Raw genomic sequence first — 18,822 nt, 5'->3', positions numbered from 1 at the left:
GTTTCATGTATTTTTTTCTTTTATTTTGAAATGTGTTTTGACTGCCAAACGCAGGGTTGGTGGCAGACTAGGACCAGCCGACACACGCTTTCTCTCTGCTTTTAACCATCACCCTTGGTGAGCAGTGGGCGGCCATGACAGGCGCCCGGGGAGCAGCGTGTGGGGACGGCGCTTTGCTCAGTGGCACCTTGGCGGATCGGGACTCGAACGTTATATATGTACACTTGTGGTATTATTTCTTTAATCTTTGTATTTTCTGTATATAAGACATTAGGCAATGTCGTACATTGTTGCTGTGTTATACTGCTTTGCTTGAGACTGTTGGGCGTGTTCACTCGCATACTTGTCCAAAATTGTGGTGCAGTGACCGGCGTGAGTTGTAAAAGGCTTAACAAAGGGCTATTTGTATCGAAATCATATTATTAACCTGGCTGAACAGGTGTGATAGGAAAGGAAGGAGTCACTGGCCTGCTGTGATTGGTGTTTAAATGGCGAGATGGCGGCCTGCCTCTGACCTTTGCATTATGGTCAGGCGGCTGTGTGGCGATCACTCTGACTTGCACGGGTTGGATGGGATGTAAAACGCTTTAGAAGCAGCAACCTTTGAACTATTAGCTGAGCTCCAATTGCATCAGTTACTTTAACAGGGTAGCTTGATAACTTGGCATTGTTCTCACCTGTATCTTAAAGAGGTTTAACCACACTGGATCTGCCGGGGTTCGATTGGGTTGAATGAATCCGCGCGTTGTGGGCTCGCCGGTCTGTGCGCAGACGCATCACATCAACCACATTTACACTTTCTACATGCAAAAAATCAATTTAGGGAGACGTATAACACTTTTTGGTAGATTAAGCTGGTAGTAGCCTAGCGGGTAACACACTCGCCTATGAACCAGAAGACCCAGGTTCAAACCCCACTTACTACCATCTAACATGCTAACCCTGAGAGTCTCCAGGGGAGACTGTCCCTGTAACTACTGATTGTAAGTCGCTCTGGATAAGGGCGTCTGGTAAATGCTGTAAAATGAATATACTTGATGAAAGGCCTCTTCCAGGAAGTGAGCGGTGAAAGTTGAGAACAGGGAGGATCCCAGAGCTCCAAAACTCCAGTGATGGATTATGCAAACACAAACAAGCTTTTTTTTGGTTTTTGAAATGGTAAATAGGCAAATCAGCTACCTGTAAATCTGTCTGTAAATGGCTGCCACACCCTCTGTATTCAAGAGGAAGGCTGTCTGGGGTGACGTGCCGATGTCATCAGCCAATCAAATTTCAGCACATGTAGCCAGGAAGGAGAGTTGTAAGAGACCAGTATAGTTTTGGTTTCTGTTTTCCCACAAAAGACGACAAAAAAAGGTGAGATTGTTTGCGTCAATCTGAATACGCTTCATTTATCAACCCTGGCAAACGATACACACACAGCGTTTGCCTCATAGATTTTGTTCATTCGCGAAAAAGATTATGCTGCATGCTTCACAAAAATATTTGTGAAAGCGTACATATGTACAGAGTGGGTGTATATGCACATATTGCACATTAGAAAATGAAAATGGTGTATTAGATGTGTGTGTTAGTCTATGTATGTGGGGTCAGCTGTTGTTGTTGACCAAGTACTACCATTAAATTTTCCCTGATTAGAAAAGCCGCAAGCCCTGACTCCTAAATCTCTTTTTAAATTGTATGTGTATATTTTACGTTTTTTATTCCCTTACATTTTTAGATGTAAAATTTGTTTTCCCTCAAACTAAGGCAGGAATATCTTGCAAAATACACTTTGTAATTTGTGCAGAATTCAAATGCTTCCTGGATTTTGTTCTTGCTGTGCTGACCCAGTTTATGCAAATTTACATTTACACTTAAGGCATTTGGCAGACGCCCTTATCCAGAGCGACTTACAACGTGCTTTCAAGTTACCATCGATGAAGTGATCAGTTCTAGTTCAATAGGACCCCCCAACTATGAATACAATCTTTTTATTCACTCTTGCTGTAGATTCTGTACACAAGTCAGACAATAAGAAGGTTACAAGTTAATCAAAATATTCTTTAAAGAGGAAGGTCTCGAGCTGCCGTTTGAAAGTGCTCCGTGAATGAGCTGTTCTGACCTTGAGGGGAAGTTCATTCCGCCACCGAGGAGCCAAGACAGAGAAGAGTCTAGAGGAAGTGTCTTCCTCCCTTAACCATTAGGCCACCACTGCCCCAGTTTAACTTAACTTTCGGAATAAAAAACTTTTCTGTAGAAGTCAAAATTCCAGATGACAAATTTCTTACAGGGAGCATGACAGTGGAAGACCGAACATGCAGAAGTGTGTGGCATGGCCCAGAGTTCACTCCTTCAGGGTCGGGCCGTCGTGCTAATTTTAACGCCAACTGTCACTGTGACGCCTTGGGTTCCAGGGAGAGTGATCAAATAAAGGATGAGTTTTCCCCAAGTGGCAGCTGGTAAAAACACAGGACCAGCATGAATATAACATCTCTTAATGCATTGACACGTCCTAGTTTTAAGTCTAGTGGTGGTAGCCTAGTGGATAACACACTCGCCTGTGAACCAGAAGACTCAGGTTCAAATCCCGCTTACTACCATTGTGTCCCTGAGCAAGACACTTAACCCTAAATTGCTCCAGGGGGACTGTCCCTGTAACTACTGATTGTAAGTCGCTCTGGATAAGGGCGTCTGATAAATGCCATAAATGTAAAATGTAAATGTAAATGTGTTGTATAGCCTGATGGCACTGGGGTAGAAACGTGTGTGAATTGTCCTGAGTCTCTTGCCTGATGGCAGGAAAAGTAAGTCAATGGACAGAGAACACATGTATTTAGTAAGTTTTTTGTATGATTTCTCTCCACTTATTATTATTGTACCATAATGTATGAAAGCCAGTGGCCACTGGTGTAGAGAATGTTATACTACTACCATGGGGTAGTAGTAGCCTTGTGGGTAAAACACTCGCATATGTACCAGAAGACCCAGGCTCAAACCCCACTTACTACCATTGTGTCCCTGAGCAAGACACTTAACCCTTCTTCTCGTGGGGGGCTGTTCCTGTAAAATACTGATTGTAAGTCGCTCTGGATAAGGGCGTCTGATAAATGCTGTAAATGTAAATGTTATGAATTCTGACTCTATGAAATTCTCGCCAAAACACAACGACTGCTGGTCTACACGTTTAAGAACGGCCACGGTTTCCCTGCGGGTTTACGGTAAAGAGGCAAGACTGCGTCTTTAACCGCAACGGGGCCACAGGTTGCCAGGTTAGCCAGTTTTAGTGCCAGACCTGTTTCTTCTTAAAAACCAAGCGCACGCACCTATTATCGATACTGCATCTATTCTACTTTATTTAATTCGTGTAATGTTTTGCTGGGCGGCGACGTCTGCGGTTAGTATCGTTCTGGGAAATTTGAGTTTTCAACACGCGTGATCCGCGCAGCGGTCTGGCAACGCGTCACGGGGAACCAGGAAGAAAATTTGACCCCCCGCTTTGTGACTCCGCTTGCGCCGAGGCGACCGAATGGCGAGCCATAAAAGGCTTAACGCGGTACCGCTCAGCGCGTCTCTCGGGCCAACTCGCCTCGTCTGATTAATAACAAAACAAAACAAAAAAAAAGAATAATACTCGTTTTAAAAGATAGAAACTCGCGTTAAGCAGCGGCTGGGACACCGTGCCCGACGGGCAGGACGCGTTTAAAGCCGTCGCTCGGCGTCGTGCTGCCGCCGTGCTAGCCGGGCTAGCCTGCTCCCCCACAGCGTCTTCACGCCGAGGAAGTGTGCTGCGTGGCTCGGTCTGAGGCGAGTTTCATTTTGTGTGTATATTTTTGTGTATATATATATATTTTTTTTAAATTTCGTCTTTTGTGTTGTTGTGGGATTTTATTTTCTTCTGCCGCCTGCCGTTTCGAGCGATTGTTCGGAACGTCGGCGCATCGCTAGCTGGCGGCTAAGCGCGCCGTGAAATTAAGACGCAGCGTGTTAGCCTTCCTGGGAGCGATTAGCTAAGTGGCTAACGTAAAGAATCGTCGCGGTAAATCGCGCCCGTGGAAGAGAACGCTTTTAATAATGCGTAGGCACCCCCCACTAGATGTTGTAATTGGCGTCAATAATTAACGTCGACGGGTCGCGTTACGCGACCGTCGTCGGGTTTTTTTAATTCGGTATTCAGCAGATTGATTTTTGTCGAATTGTGGAAAACGTTGGCTATTCCAATGAAACGAGAGCAGTTGCTTGCAGAACCGAAACCCAGTTTAATACCAGCGGTCCTGGGTTCCGGGCCAAGCCGCGGTTTATCGCTGACGGCCCGGCGCTGGGGACGCATGCAGACGCTCCCCGGGCTAATATTTCACTAGCAAATGGAGTCGCCGAGATAAGAGTGCACCTTCCCGATCCGTCCGTGCACGATTTGAATACGACTACGCGCCGATGAAAAAAAACAAAAAAAACAAATTCTATTAAGAAATGCAATTTATATTTGCACAAGAGAGGTTTTACATACCAGTGAAAACAGCCACTCTATCGTAGCTGCACTTGGTCAAACGTCGTCAAATATTGATGTTTTTTTAGAGGATTTCCTTATTTTCACTATCCAACGACGTGGGGTGTGTAAAGAGAGACTTTTGGAACAATATTTTCAAGTGTTGCCGTACCTTTTGTATTATAGGGACATGTTGTGTACGGATTGCAGCTGCTGGCAGGTTCTATGTCCCCTTCTGGACTGAAATGTGTACCATCCCTTTGTGGTAATAAGTTGGATTAGTCGATCCAAGGTAAACAACTGTTGCTTGCAGGGCGATAGGCTTTTTATTTCTCTGTTTTTTTTTATGTTAGGCTGGATGATGTCGGCAGGCTTTTATTAGGTTGTTTAAATCTCTCGGCCGACACCAGGGACCCCAGACGGAGGCAGCTGGTCCTCATTGGGGTTGAGTTTCAGTCTAATGCATGGTTGACTGCACGTAGCTGCGTCTCTCTAGCCAGTCGCTCTATTTACCTGGTTCTATATCGCTGGCCGTATCTGTTGATGAGGGATTGACACTGGCCTAGGTTGTCTATTTGATGACCTCAAGAAGGCTAAATACTGCCGTTCTGGTCTCGTGAAAGCATCTCGACGTTGTTCCCGTTTTGTTGCTGTGTCCGGTGGTTTTCCTGTTTTCCCAATGACATTTTTCTCTTTCCAGACGTGTCCGACGAGGATTTGGCCGAAGAGATGTCGAAGCCCCCGAATTCGCCATCACATTCTCGGTCCAGGTCAGGATCGCGGTCCAGATCCCGTTCTTACTCGCGATCCAGATCCAGGAGCCGTTCACGCTCCAGAAAGCACCGCTACAGGTACAGGTTTTATTTATTTATTTAAAATAATCTTTGTCCTGCGTCTGCTCGCGCTGAACATTTGTCCATGTTGCAGAAGCAACCGTGCTCTTTGCCGCTGCTGTACATGGATCTCTGTTGTGGAGGTTTTTTTGTCCACTGTTCCCTTCACACCGAGCATTCTGATGTTTGTGTGGAGGTGGTGCCTTTTGTTTGAGGAAGCATTCAGGCTACTACGAGATACACCACGTTGTTGTAAACCCAACAAAGGGTTTACCGGAAGTACCCAAAATTAAACTGTTATGGTATTGTTTTCTCTTCCATAAAACACAGCAGTTTCACTCCCAAGCTCCACCCCTCCACCCCCAAGCTCTGCTGTGAATGTACTTCCCTTCTGGCCCACACGGCTTTATCTTTCCACTGCCTGCTGCACACTTGCTAGACTGAGTAGACTTAGAATAGAAATCAAGATGTTCCATGCGCTCTCTCTCACTCTTTTCCAATGAAAAAACGCAAACGGTAAGTCAGCCTGGATTTCTTAACCCTGTTTCTGAAGCTCTCTGGTTATTTTATTTTTATGTTCTTGCAATTTGCATTGCTTTTATGAATTAAGCCAGATAATGGTTTCTGGTTACCCATTAAAAGTAAATTTTACTCAATTGATGAAATGCTACCATTGTGTCCATGTACTTGAAACGAGTCGTTTTGTTTGGTGCGTTCCTCTAGCTCAATGAAAATATCACTAGTAAAGGTTCAGTTTGTTTATGCTATTCACAGTATTTGGCAGGCAGGTGTCCGTACAAATCCTAACAGTTTGTATTGGTAAGGAGTACTTACTCGAACTGTTTAACATGAGACAGTTCCCCTTGATATCAGTGTAGCCCAGCGGTATGTTCTATTTAAACAGGGCCCAAATGGGGGTGAGGAGCCAGGGAGATAAAAAGGTGGGGGTGGCATTCTATTCTCTGTAAAATTCTAATGATGTGCTCTGCCACCAAGTGGTCTAATGGAAACATAGTTTGTTTTTACTCTAACACAACCCTGACATGAGCTTCTAACAAATTGTAATGTATTTGTCACACTAGACATCATGTGCTGTGTATCACAATGACAATCACTTCACTTTCATGGAGGGAGAGTGACCGGCTGAGCCTGAGTTCTTTTGTATGTGCATCATCTGGTACCATTTTTTTATACTGTCAGTTGATAAAATGGATGATAAAAATCAAAGGAAGGCATGTAATTGTTGAAGATCAGTGGACCAAGAACAAAGCCCTGTGGGACACACGGATTGATGAGGGAGGTAGAACATGCTTGCAGGGAGATGAGGAAATTCTAAGATACAGAGCCAAATACTGACTGAACAAGAATGCAGAACCTAGCAATGGCTGGTTGGACACAAAATATGCATGTTTATTTAAAAACTCATGAGTGAAGCCATTAAGGTGCCCAGCTGATGCCTCTTTTGATATTTCTCTTTCAGCTCAAGGTCTCGGTCCCGCTCTAGGTCACACTCCCCATCCCATGGTCGTGACAGAAACTACCCCAGCAGGGACTACCAAAACAACCGCGGGCACTGGGGCTACAACCGAGGCTATCGGAGGCCATACTACCCGCGAGGGAGGGGACGTGGCTTTTTCCCACGTGGCCGCTACCAGAGAGGAGGCAACAACTATGGCTACCGCAACAACAACTGGCAGGGCTACAGGGATCATCAGCAGCCTCATGACCACCACTCTTCACACAGCCCCAGGAGGGGGCGCTCTCGCTCGCGCACCCCGCGGAAAAGGTCAGGCAGCCGCAGCCGCTCGCGCTCCTTCCGCTCGTCCTCCGCTCACTCCAGCTCCTCCTCTCGCTCCTCGACTCCCCGCCGCCGAAGCTCCAAGCTTGCCTCCAAAGACCCCAAGGCCAAGGCCTCGCCTGCCGAGCCCCGAAGCGGCTCTCGAGGAAGCAAGGAGGGCTTGCCTTCACCCCGCGACGCGGCAAGTAACGCCCAAGACAGGAGCAAGTGGAAAGGCCTGACTGATTATGAAGCCACGACCAGCCCGCAGGGCCACCCGAGCTCCCAGAATGCATCTGCTGAAGCAAAGCCTGTCTCTGAGCACAAATCCCCTGTGCCAGCAGCCTCGGGGAACAGCGGCACCCTCTGGAAGAGTGTTGATCCTTCGACTCAATCCCCCAAAAGCCCACCCAAGCCACCGGGCACATCCACAGGCTTTGGGTTTTTCTCGAAGGGGGATATGAAGCCTGGGGAGAAGTTGGCCTTCTCTTCTGCCCTCAAAAAGTATGTCCAAACTCACACCCTTCATCATGTTCATCATGACTACATGCCTTTTTTCCCCCTCCAACGTATGTGATTTATAATTATTCTTTCAAATGTGTTTAGTGTGTGCACAGCTACAAAGGTCCTTGGAAGAATAAGGGTTAAAATGGAGGCCGTAGAACACAACTCAGTTGAAATGCAAATAAGAAATGCCCAAAAGTCGCTGCCTGTTGCCCTGTGCTATGCGTTGTTTGCAATCCCATAATTTAGGAGACGGTGGTTGAGTTATGTAAGTATAATTGATATAAATCCTGGTCAGTCATGTCTCCTATGGTTCCATTTGAGTGTCCAGTTGTGTTTTGTGCCCAGAAACTTAATTCCTTAAAAAAAGAGCTGTCATATCAGCTTGCAGAACTGTTCCATGTCCAGCTGTAGCTGTATTAACGAATTTATTATTATTATTTTGAATTTCCATAAGAAATATCTCTGTGGTGGTGTTGTGGTGGTGTGATATGCAGTGCTGTGCTTTGGTCCCCCAGGTACATGTCAGAGCAAGGCAAAAAGCCGGAACGGGAGAATGGCCGCGAGGGCGACCAGAGCTCGGCCGATGCAGAACGTGAGACCAACAGTAGTAAAACGGGAAGAGGACTTTTTGATCTCAGCTCGACCTACACCACTGCGAAGACTACTGACAAAGGCCTGCCTTTCCTCGACCCGGAGGAAGAGGACTTCCTCAAGGGTAGGAACAGCATCGAGGAAGAAACTAAGATGACCGTGAAGGCGCCCCTCTCAGTGCGAGACCTTGCTGAAGAGCGCTTTGGGAAGTGGGACGATTCGGACTACCTGCCTCCCTCCAAGGAGACGTCCCACCGAGAGATGCAGGAAGATGTTGAGGAAGAGCTTCAGCACATGGAGGAAGAGCTGTACCATAGCCGCAAGCAGGCCAAGGAGGAGAAAGCCTCCAAAAAGAAGGAGAAGAAGAAGAACAGGATTAGTCCGTCCTCTCCTACCATCATCACTAAAAGCCTGGAGGGCAGGACCAGGGCTCTTTTCCCAGCTGGAAGGGAAGAATCTCCTCCACCCAGAGTCTCTGGGAAGCGAGATGGCGACGTTAATTTCACCATCAAATCTTTTGATGAGAATTTGGATGGGTATGAAGCATTCTATTCGCCCCCCCTTAGAATGGAGAGCATCTGGAGCATTAAACTCAAACATTTTTGGTGTTTTACCTGAATCCTCTTCTATATCAGACCCTTACTGACTGGCTGATGCCCCTCTGGACAGTGTTAGTTGTCTTTCCAGTTGTCTCTTTTTTTATTTAGTTGAATTTATTTTAATAAATTATGCAGGAGAAAGAATGTCCCAGCAGTTTAATGCCGAAAACCATAGATTATGAGGCTCTTGTTCCAGCGTTTACTGAACTAATCTAACTTTATTCCTTTCCTCTCACGCATTCTTGCGTTTTATGCGCATTTAACTCCTAGCATGTCTGGCATAATGGCCAAGGAGAGACGCATGTCCCGGGACCTGCTGCACCAAAATAAGAAGGATCAGGAGTTTCGCTCCATCTTCCAGCACATTCAGTCCGCTGAGCTTCGGCGGAGCCCATCTGAGCTGTTCGCTCAGCACATTGTCACCATCGTACACAACATCAAAGGTAGGAAAACTGAACGTGTTTCTCGGGCCCCGCCCTTTTCACTGTTTGTTCAGATGGTCACATGGCTTTGCTGAATCTTGTGGATAATGTGATGTTGCCCTCTACAGCTCAGCACTTCCGCTCCTCTGGAATGACTCTAAATGAACGCTTTGCCATGTACCAAAGAAGGGCAGCTGAGATGGAAATGATGAAGCCGAGAAAGAGCCCGGAGATCCACAGGTACCAGCACAGCCATTTTGAAGTTTGAGAATTATTAAGAAACTGGTGCAATTAACACCATTGCTCGTTTCAAGTCAACTGTGTTTTATTACCATGCTACATTTGAGCGTTTGACAACATAATGAGGATTAAAGGGGTGGTAGTAGCCTAGTGGGTAACATATTCGTCTATGAACCAGGAGACCCAGGTTCAAATCCCACTTACCTCCATTGTGTCCCTGAGCAAGACACTTAACCCTAAGTTGCTCCAGGGGGGACTGTCCCTGTAACTACTGATTTTAAGTTACTCTGGATAAGGGCGTCTGATAAATGCTGTAAATGTAAATTAAAGCAATGATGTGTGGGCGATATATCAGGGTGGTAGTAGCCTAGTGGACCAGAAGACCACATGTTTGAACCCCACTTACTACCGTTGTGCTCTACTGGTGGCTCATCAATGAATCACAGCACTCGGAGGTCAAAGTTCAACAAACCGAAACTTTGGCCGCTGTGTCAGGCTCGTGGAGCGTTGCTTTGCCACACTGCTGTGCAGTGAAAGACCATTACAGAGACATTAATTGGAGGAGGCGGATGACTTAAACTTTAAATTCATTATATTGGTGTCATTTCATGCAATAAATGGCCAAATTCACCATTTATGCAGTGAGGAGCTTAATATCTCTTATTACTTTTAGCCTATATCGCCCAGCCCTAAAATAAATGCATATTGAAGTCAATTTCAATAAGTGTACGCGTAGGCAAAAACGAAAATAACACCCAAATGTATTGAGCATGCCTGATCTCTGACCCTTTGGGTAATGAGTGTTCTGTCTGTCTGCTTGCAGGATAATTGATGTGTCTCCCACTGCCTTTAAGAGGCACGCTCATCTGTTTGAGGATGTGGAGGAGAGCAGCCAAAAGGTGACGGGCCGTTTTGAAATCTGAAATAAATGTTTGGAGAGAGAAAGTTGAAAAGACAAAATAAAGAGAGAGAGAGAAAAGCCAAGTGCAAGCGAGTCGAAACAGCGATGTTGAGCTTGTGCTTTTCTTTTAAAGGAGGTGCATAAGTCTAATGCGCAAGAGCCCAATTGTGTGTGTTTTAACTGAGCGTTATGAACCCCCATCTCTCCGGCCTATGTGATATGATTAGACGGTGGGTATGTACAGACCCATACAAAAAGGCTAATCAAAAAGGATGTGGCAATTGATCCAAGTGTCCAAGCCTTTCAATGGACAACTAAATCCCATAGTAAGTATTTCTCCTCAGCGTGAAGTTCTTGTACTAATAGCTTGGTGGGAAAGTATTTTGGAGCATGCTACTTTTCCCATGAAATGTTGTTGGGGTTTCATTACTTAGGCTAAAATATTTGTATGTGTTTTTTACATTTTTTTAAATAAAATACTTTTATCGTACGTACAAATTTTTGGTATGTGTGGCAAGTCATTTTTTGACGCAGGTGAACAGTCTTTAGGACTTCTGGGAAAGTTGTGTCCTAAAATCCACACCAAAGGAGCGTAATTGTGGGCCAAAGTCTTGTTTGATGTACCAGAGGAGGGTAGTCACTCCTGCTGAATGTCATGTTGACATGGTACAATTATTTAACTGTGTGAAGAAACAACGTATGAAGTAATAGAAATAATCCCCCATCTTTGTTTTTAAAGTAAAATTTTGATATTTACAACAATTTTGAAACAAATATAAGTGTGCTCCCGGATGCTGTAATGAAATTCAGCCACCGCGTCCTTGTTTTAACCTGACCGCACGTTGCTGTCTTCACAGGATCAGGGTAAAAGACAGGAAGCAGACCTGCGTTTGGATATCGAGAGGCGCAAAAAGTATCCCGCTAAGGAGCGAAAGACCTCAGTGGGCTCACAGGGGCCCAGTAGAGAGAGATCCCTGGAAAAATCCTCCAAGCATCACAAAAAGTCCAAGTACGTTTTCTCACGGCCCACTGAGCAGTGGAGCATGCCGCCATGCAGCATTTCTGTTATCTAACCCAACTTTCTTTTCTTTCCAATCAATTCTTTCCCTCTGTGATCTTTTTGTTTTTTCCTTTCAGGGTGAAATAAGAACTTTATCAAACAGGATTTTTATAAAGGAAGCCAAAATTCATCTGAGCCTTGTTGACCTTACACTCGTTTCTAACTGGAGTGATTTTTCTCCCATGCTTCTTTTCAGAAAAAGCAAGAAAAAGCGTGAGCGCTCCCCATCGTCCTCCTCCTCTTCCTCCTCCTCCCACTCCTACAGAGGTAAGGAGTTTCCGGGGGAGGACATGGAGCACATGGAGGAGGGGTACGGGAAACCCCGCATGGGTCACCGGGACTACAATAATCCCATGGACAGAGGACCCCGGGACTACGAGGGCCATATGGAGCGGGGCAGAGGGGGCTACATGAGGGGGAGAGGGGGGTACGACCCCACTCGTGGAGGATTTGTAAGTTCCGTTCTGACCGATATTATTCAGAGATTCTTCTCATTTATCTCACATTTGGAAGTCATGTTCAACTCTGCTTCTTGAGCACCTCGTCTTTTGTTGGCTGTGTTGTATGGAGTGTTGTTGACCTGAAGGACCTGAAAGTCCATGTTCAAGCTAGATTCTTCTTTCTATTAAAGCAGCCCAGAGTCCGAGGCAGAGGTTGGGGAAGGGGTAATTACCCTGGCAACAATAACATGGGTAACCCTCCACCTACTGGTGGACCAGTGCGCCCCCCAGAGGAGGAGTGGGACCCAGAGTACACCCCCAAGAGCAGGAAGTACTACCTGGTGAGTTTAAGAGCGCACACACGTACATTGGCTTCTAAACCTGAAAAACTGACTTCTGGAAGATGTTGGTTTTTAAACCATTCAAAATAAGTTAAACTTGGTGGTAACAAGCACCCTGTCGCCTTTGTGTCTGCCCAGCATGATGACCGCGACGGTGAGAAGAAGTGGCTGGACGCTCGTGGGCGTGGCCGGGGCAACACGTACTCCCGTGGCCGCGGCTTTGTCTTCCGTAAGGGGGACAACAGCCCCAAGTGGACCCACGACATGTTCCAGGGGTCTGAAGAAGGGGCTCTAGCCGACGACAGCGCCGACCTCAACCACAAGGATGAAGACAAGTCCGGCGATGCGTCCAAGCTGTAGAGGCTTCCTGTGGGTCCCTAATTTCCCCGTGTGTGTCTGTTCTTTATCATTATTTTTAATTTGACTGTACCTCTCTCTCTCTCTCTCTTTGTAAGTAAACTCATTACTAATTCAGCAGAGGTGCAGCCAGCTCAGTCACAGCACCGGAATGTACGGTCACGCACTTTTACGCCATTTTTTTTTTTTTTTTTTTACTTGGGATGGAAATTATAGAAAAATATAGCACAGTTTCTTCATTATTTGCCTTTAAATAACAAAGTCGTCCCATCCCCAGTAGATATGTGTAATATTTGGACTAATTCCTTCTGGCTGCTTAACCAATCAATACTGTCATCCTTTGGCTGGATTTGGCAATTCTACTGCTTGAAAAAATGTGTACCCCTGTAGGAGACTAGTTTTCATGTAGGAAGCCACACTTTCGGTTCCCTTGCAAAACATTTGCATAAATTAATCGGAGATGCATTTGTGCCTTAGATAAGAACCACTTTTTCTATGTATGTGTTTCACTCTTAAGTACGTAGATTTTTATTTTTTTTTTTTTGGTCCCCTTGTCCTTTTTTGTGGCGATATCCATGTAGGCCTCTCACTTTGCTGGGACCAATGCACTGTGAGCCGAGGGCTCATCTGCTGGCTGACGGTTTTTGAAATGTGGCTGTTAGTGTACAGTTTAACCCATCTGTCCGATATCACGAGTGGTGAAAAGTCCCCTCCTCCTCTGAGTTTGTTCACACTTGCGCAGTGCATTTTCTCTCTCTCTGTGTGTGTAATGTTTGAGAGATGGCAGCAAAAGATGTGTGGGTATTTTTTTTTTTTTTTTGGAAGGTATTTAGTAACCGGTTTAAGTTTGTGCCTCCTGTCTTTTTCATTTTATATATCATTTGGGTTTTAAGTGTACATATTACACAAAAAGTAAAACATTGCTTGTAAAGTTAAATATAGTAGTTATTACGGCCTTTATACGAAAAGTCAGTTATATCATTTTTTGTTTCATTTTAAAGAGCTTGAACATACGAGCTGCAAAAAAAAAAAAGGCATTTCTACGTTCAGTTTGGTTTTTAAAGTGACGTACAGGATCCCCAAACTGTCCAGTCCAATGCCTCTGGTCTGTGTAACGCAGAACCCAGAGCTACTGTAACCGGAGTCTCCCGGCCTCTCCCGGGCCGCCCTCGAGTGTCGCTGTACAACCGTGAACTCACGTGTCACCTGCGCAGCACTGCGGATTTTCTGCTTTTCGTTTTCAATAAACTCTTCCTGGTTTACTGACTTCGTGTTGCCTGTGTGAAGAGTTACGTAATGGGTCATTGGTGTTTTTAATTACGTTGAGTGTGGTGATTAGGACCTGATTCAAATTAATAAGTTGAAATGTGCTTAAAGCAGTGGGACAATCATCATCTATAAAGACAATTATGCAAAAATAGAACAGTGAAACGGGGGAACATTTCCAAAATGCAGAGTCATGTCCATTTTAACAACTCTTCAGTTTCTCTTGTTCGATAGTAACAGGTTGACTGGATAAATACAAGAGGTATAGAAGAAATAAAACTATGGATTTTGTTTACATCTGTAATACAATAAAACCTGCAGTTAAAAAAAATAAAATAAAGTTCAGAAGGTCGTTGACCTCTTGTTGCTAAGGGAAGCCTAGTGGTAGTGAACCCTGCCCAGGGTCCCGGTGCCCGTGGCCAGTATGTCTGGCTGGCCGTTCCTCCAGATCTCCCTCAGGATGCGTTCCCGCTCCTCGAGGCGGCGGGCGCGCTCCAGCTCCTCGGCGGAAGCGAAGACGTTGACGCTCCTCAGTGTCCCGTTGGACTGGCTGCGCTCGCTCATGGCGGCCACAGTCACTCTGGGCACCTCGTCGTCGCTTGCGAAGCTCTCGCCTTCTTCTCCGGCCTCCTCCTCGTCATCTTCGCTGGGTTCTCTCAGCTGCCTCCTGTCCGCTGCGGACTTGGCCCTGGTGCGGGGCCTGCAGGAGATGCCCAGGAGGAGGAGGCAGAGGGCCACGAGGAGGCCGGAACACACGCCCAGCATGAAATACAGGGCAAAGCTCTCCATGTTTTCTGTATGGAGAGAGAACAACACTTAGAGCATAAGAAATATTTACAGCATTTATCAGACGCCCTTATCCAGAGCGACTTACAATCAGTAGTTACAGAGACAGTCCCCCTGGAGCAACTTAGGGTTAAGTGTCTTGCTCAGGGACACAATGGTAGTAAGTGGGATTTGAACCTGGATCTTCTGGTTCATAGGCGAGTGTGTTACCCACTAGGCAACAGTAACAGACCAAATGAACCCTTATCTGAGGAGAGGAAAGAAATTAAATCTAAGACAGACATAAACAGCATCACACAGGAACGGAAGGGAAGTTCTTACTCTGGACCAGATCAACAAAAGGAAAGTTAGATTTTTCCCAATTTAACAAGGACAACCTGTATTCCTGTAGGTTTTGAGGATGTCCAATTTGTTACAATTAACCTTCTGGTCAGCAAGGTGGCAAAGGCGTCCCCTTGCAAACTCTCATAATGTGTCAAATACCTCAATCCAGAATCCAGAAAACAGGTACAATATTTATCACACAATGGAAGGAACGCATTCGGAGACCAGCTCCAAGTCTCAGGTTCAAACCCCACTTACTACCAATTGTGTCCCTGCATAAGACACTTAACCCTGAGGGTCTCCAGGGGGGGACTGTCCCTCTCGCTACTGACTGTGAGTCATAAATATAAATGAGATATTTATCTTTAGGCTGCTCACTGTTAGGTTGGCGCCATCTATTGGTGATTCATTATTTGACACTGAAAACAGATTTAAGGTCCATCATTTTTTTCATGCCTTTTGTTGTCTGATAATATTTGTTTTTTTATTATGATTGTTGTACAAAAACGGCGTGGGTCTCAAGACTAATGAATAGAACACAGGGCTGTATCCGCTGGAGGTAGAGGAAACTGCGGAGATCTTCTCTGGGCCGATTTCACGGCATGGGGGTGGAAAGCCAAGCCAAACAGAACAGTTAAATCCCTGGAATGAGCCGCTGCATGGTACAAAGGTCCAGCTGCCGAATGAAGGGGCAGGGACATGGAATCTCCCACCGGGCCTTACCTCTGACATGAGCGAACGTGGCCATGCTGTTGCTCAGCAGCTCCACATCTGCGCCTTTGTCGCTCATGTTGACCCGCAGTCCAGGTTCCGTATCGCTCCACTATCTCAACATGGCGGCGCTTACATTTCCCTCCACGCTCGGAATTCAACGTCTGCGTTTAAGGAGAGCAGAGCATATTCATTGTGACAAGATTGTGAGCGGGTTTGTTTGTGGTGCAGTGACCCTGCTGCCGTTCCCCATTCCCAGCCCTGGGGTGCCGGGTTTCCCACAGGAACCCTGCACGTCAGTGTTCACATGCGTGGGAATAAGGAATGAGGGTCCAGCGGGTCACCATCGCTCTGATAACAGAGGAAAGGCGGGTTTTATTCTTCCTATAAATCTCACTTGAGGCATCCGTCCTTTACTCACGTCACCATATGTCTTTGCCTTCTGTGGAAGAAGAAAAAACTTTTGGCATGATGCACTCTGGCTCAATAAAACCCATAGGCGCTGTTCGAGTCGAGTGAGAACGAGGCATGGACTCAAAAGGCATAAGCGCAAAGGCACACTGACAAACGATAAGAAAAGAAGTGGCAATAGTGGCAATAAAGGAGAATAGTTTCAGTGCTAAAAAAAAAAAAAAAATACCCACCAGTGCCATAAACTCATTGCCATCATGAGCAGCTGCTCTCGAGAACAGCGATCTGATGTTCCGCCAGCTTCCCCTGGGGACGCCGCAATTTCCCCCCACAAGGCTGCTTTCTTCCCGCCCCTTAATCCTAAAGGCTGGGGAAGGAAGTCGAGGCGCTCGATGGCCGTCACTCCGCAACGATCGCGGCTGTGGTGTGTCTTTGCGCCTCAGGAGAAGGTCCTGAGACCCGGCACGGCTCATTCGCTTTAAACCATGACCAGATGGTCTACGGTGGAGTTCGAGGTTCCGAGACCACATCTATTTGTAATCTAGTAAAAAAAAATTATATTTCTAGGTCACCTCATTCCAAATATTCTGTAACATTACGTTGCTCTTTGGAACGTTCTCACGCAGTGCGAGCGTCAGGTTTACGCTGTCGCCTAAAGATGGACAGATCTCGGTGATACGGTTCTGATATGACTGCATTTCCTTCAAAATACAATTTCGTATAATGTGAAACTGTACACTGTTGGTCCTTTTAAACGTATTATTATGTGATATCGTTTTTGAAAAGATTGCCAGTGAAGCACCTTGGTCGACTGAGCATGTTTCGAATGAGGAACAGGCTTCTCCAGAAGTTTCCTCAGTAATGTCTACTTTCCTGCCTGGAATGTCCGGAGCGCGGCGGCCGTCGGCTTCACCGCTGATGAGTCTGCTCGTCAAACAAACTATCCGACCCTAAAGGTCACGAGCCTGAACCCCGCTCTTCACAACCGTCCCGCTGATCCCTGGTCAGCTCGCATGCTGCTGCGGGGGTCTGACCCTGTCAAATGCTGAACTGAGGGCGTGTGTCTCGTATTCGCCGAAACGCTGTGTTCCTGAGACGGTTGTGTCTCGGGCGTGGCCACCATCTTCCTGCCACTGGGCATGTTGTCTAAACGTGAAAACCACATGCTGAACCACACACACACACACACACACACACACACACTAGAGACCAAAAACATTCATTGCGGCCAGACGGTGTGTTTGTGTGGACGCTAAACCACTCGGGACTCAAAATAGGCTTTTTACAAAGGTCATTACATGCCAGCGGTGCCACCCGGGCACCGGCTAGAACCCGGGGCTGTGTTGGGCACCGGACGAAAGCAACAGAGACGTGAAGATGCCTCAGCATCCTCGCACTCACCCCAGCGGACGGCGGCGGGGGGCTCGGACCAGTCCACCGGCGCGAGCGGGGTCCGAGGGTGACGGGGGCCCGTCCGGCAGCCGGGAGCCGGAGACGAGAGGCGTGCTTCGCATGTGGCCCGGTCGAGGGGGGACGCCGAGATACAACACGAGCCTTCTCCGCTCCGGGAGGGACGGCCAGAGAGGGCCGAGCTTGGCAACGGGGCGGCGGGGTGGGGGGTGTTTCCTGAAGAGAGTTTAGGGGAGGGGCAGACAGCAGCCGTTACTCATGGGAATCGGAGCCCGCAGGCTTCATTATGTCAAAAGAGGGACAAAAACACATACCACAGAGGCAGGGCGGGTCACCGCGGTGTCAGCCTCATGTGACCCGTGCGTGGCTCCCAGATGTGGCGGTGGCAGCTGTGAGGCTTTGTCAGCGGGGACGCTGCAGACGGGCCAGTGGAAGGTCTGTTCAGTGTTGGGAGGGGAGGGTGGAACAGGAAATAGCTCCTGAGGTCTGCAGCGGGCACGAGAGCTGGCGCTCCGGGCCGAAAAAACCTGAAGGAGCTCTTTGTGTTTGGGCCTGAGGAACGGAGCTCATGCATTTCGAGGCAGGCCGCAGTGCAGAGGAGAATCAGCAGGAGACCAAAACAGGTGCATTGTGGGAATTTATACAAATCTGGCTGAACCACTGGCCCGATTTCAGTGAAACATGCTAGACTGGAGTATCACGAGTAGAAGAAGCACAAGATCCACAAATTGGGGTGAAAGTAAAATGATTGTCATTGTGAAACACTGCAGCACAGCACACGGTGACACAACGAAATGTGTCCTCTGCTTTTAACCATCGCCCTTGGTGGGCAGTGGGCGGCCATGACAGGCGCCCGGGGAGCAGTGTGTGGGGACGGTGCTTTGCTCAGTGGCACCTCAGGATTCGAACTGGCAAACTTCCGATTACGGGTCCGCTTCCTTACCCGCCAGGCCAACCACTGCCCTAGAAATTTACTTTCACTTTGCATTTCACTCTGATGCTTTTGTAGTAAATGTTTACGTGACAATCCACATTTGCAGGTAGTGGTTCTAGGGGTTTAGAGTGACCACATGTGACAGCTCTGCATTAAGCCTGACACAAGTACACCACAGCCACAAATATTCAAATGCCATACTAGGCATGTGCACGTCAAACGTCCTGAAAAGCTTTGTGACGTTTTCTGGAGTTAGTTTGGTCTACTGTGACATCATAATACTTTTGTGTCTGTTTAAAGCATCATATTGGTTTTTAGGATGCAAAGTGTTCAAAATTAATTAAATTAAATATAAGATGTTAAATAATAGAATGATATATAAAGGTACTTATTATTGTGAAATAGTTTCACACAAATTTATTTTTACATAACAACACCGATAATTTT

The 18,822-nt window shown here is 46.7% G+C and overlaps 2 protein-coding genes across 4 annotated transcripts; one reads left to right on the top strand and one right to left on the bottom strand.

Moving 5' to 3' along the window:
• The first annotated feature begins 1,288 nt into the window (after positions 1-1,288).
• On the top strand, positions 1,289-13,800 carry thrap3b (thyroid hormone receptor associated protein 3b). Of its 3 annotated transcripts, none has more exons than XM_028964002.1 (11): positions 1,289-1,356; positions 5,166-5,316; positions 6,779-7,579; positions 8,098-8,709; positions 9,043-9,215; positions 9,323-9,434; positions 10,258-10,333; positions 11,193-11,344; positions 11,592-11,847; positions 12,027-12,176; positions 12,315-13,800. In XM_028964002.1, exons 2-11 carry the CDS (start codon positions 5,195-5,197, stop codon positions 12,534-12,536), a joined length of 2,676 nt encoding a protein of 891 aa, XP_028819835.1. In that variant the 5' UTR covers positions 1,289-1,356; positions 5,166-5,194; the 3' UTR covers positions 12,537-13,800. The 3 variants fall into 3 exon arrangements, with proteins under 3 accessions (XP_028819835.1, XP_028819834.1, XP_028819836.1); XM_028964001.1 differs by lacking the exon at positions 1,289-1,356 and adding an exon at positions 3,466-3,786; XM_028964003.1 differs by lacking the exon at positions 1,289-1,356 and adding an exon at positions 3,845-4,757.
• A 197-nt stretch (positions 13,801-13,997) lies between these two features.
• eva1bb (eva-1 homolog Bb (C. elegans)) lies at positions 13,998-17,600 on the bottom strand. Its single transcript, XM_028964004.1, has 3 exons — positions 17,433-17,600; positions 15,633-15,784; positions 13,998-14,593 (listed from the first exon to the last, which is right to left on the bottom strand). The coding sequence occupies exons 2-3, from the start codon at positions 15,697-15,699 to the stop codon at positions 14,178-14,180; spliced, it is 483 nt and encodes a 160-aa protein (XP_028819837.1). The 5' UTR covers positions 15,700-15,784; positions 17,433-17,600; the 3' UTR covers positions 13,998-14,177.
• Positions 17,601-18,822: the final 1,222 nt, after the last annotated feature.

Source organism: Denticeps clupeoides, chromosome 20 (assembly GCF_900700375.1).
Source record: "Denticeps clupeoides chromosome 20, fDenClu1.1, whole genome shotgun sequence".
Classification (NCBI taxonomy): Eukaryota; Metazoa; Chordata; class Actinopteri; order Clupeiformes; family Denticipitidae; genus Denticeps; species Denticeps clupeoides.
This window is presented reverse-complemented; position numbering and strand designations above follow the sequence as displayed.

What these genes read in the sequence shown, in the direction of transcription:
- thrap3b (XM_028964002.1), top strand. Translation starts at nt 5,195, where the DNA reads ATGTCGAAGCCCCCGAATTCGCCATCACATTCTCGGTCCAGGTCAGGA. An exon ending in TTTGATGAGAATTTGGATGG is followed by an intron (nt 8,710 to 9,042) that starts GTATGAAGCATT and finishes TTTAACTCCTAG; the next exon opens with CATGTCTGGCATAATGGCCA. An exon ending in ACCCCACTCGTGGAGGATTT is followed by an intron (nt 11,848 to 12,026) that starts GTAAGTTCCGTT and finishes TTTCTATTAAAG; the next exon opens with CAGCCCAGAGTCCGAGGCAG.
- eva1bb (XM_028964004.1), bottom strand. Translation starts at nt 15,699, where the DNA reads ATGAGCGACAAAGGCGCAGATGTGGAGCTGCTGAGCAACAGCATGGCC. An exon ending in CACGTTCGCTCATGTCAGAG is followed by an intron (nt 14,594 to 15,632) that starts GTAAGGCCCGGT and finishes CTCTCCATACAG; the next exon opens with AAAACATGGAGAGCTTTGCC.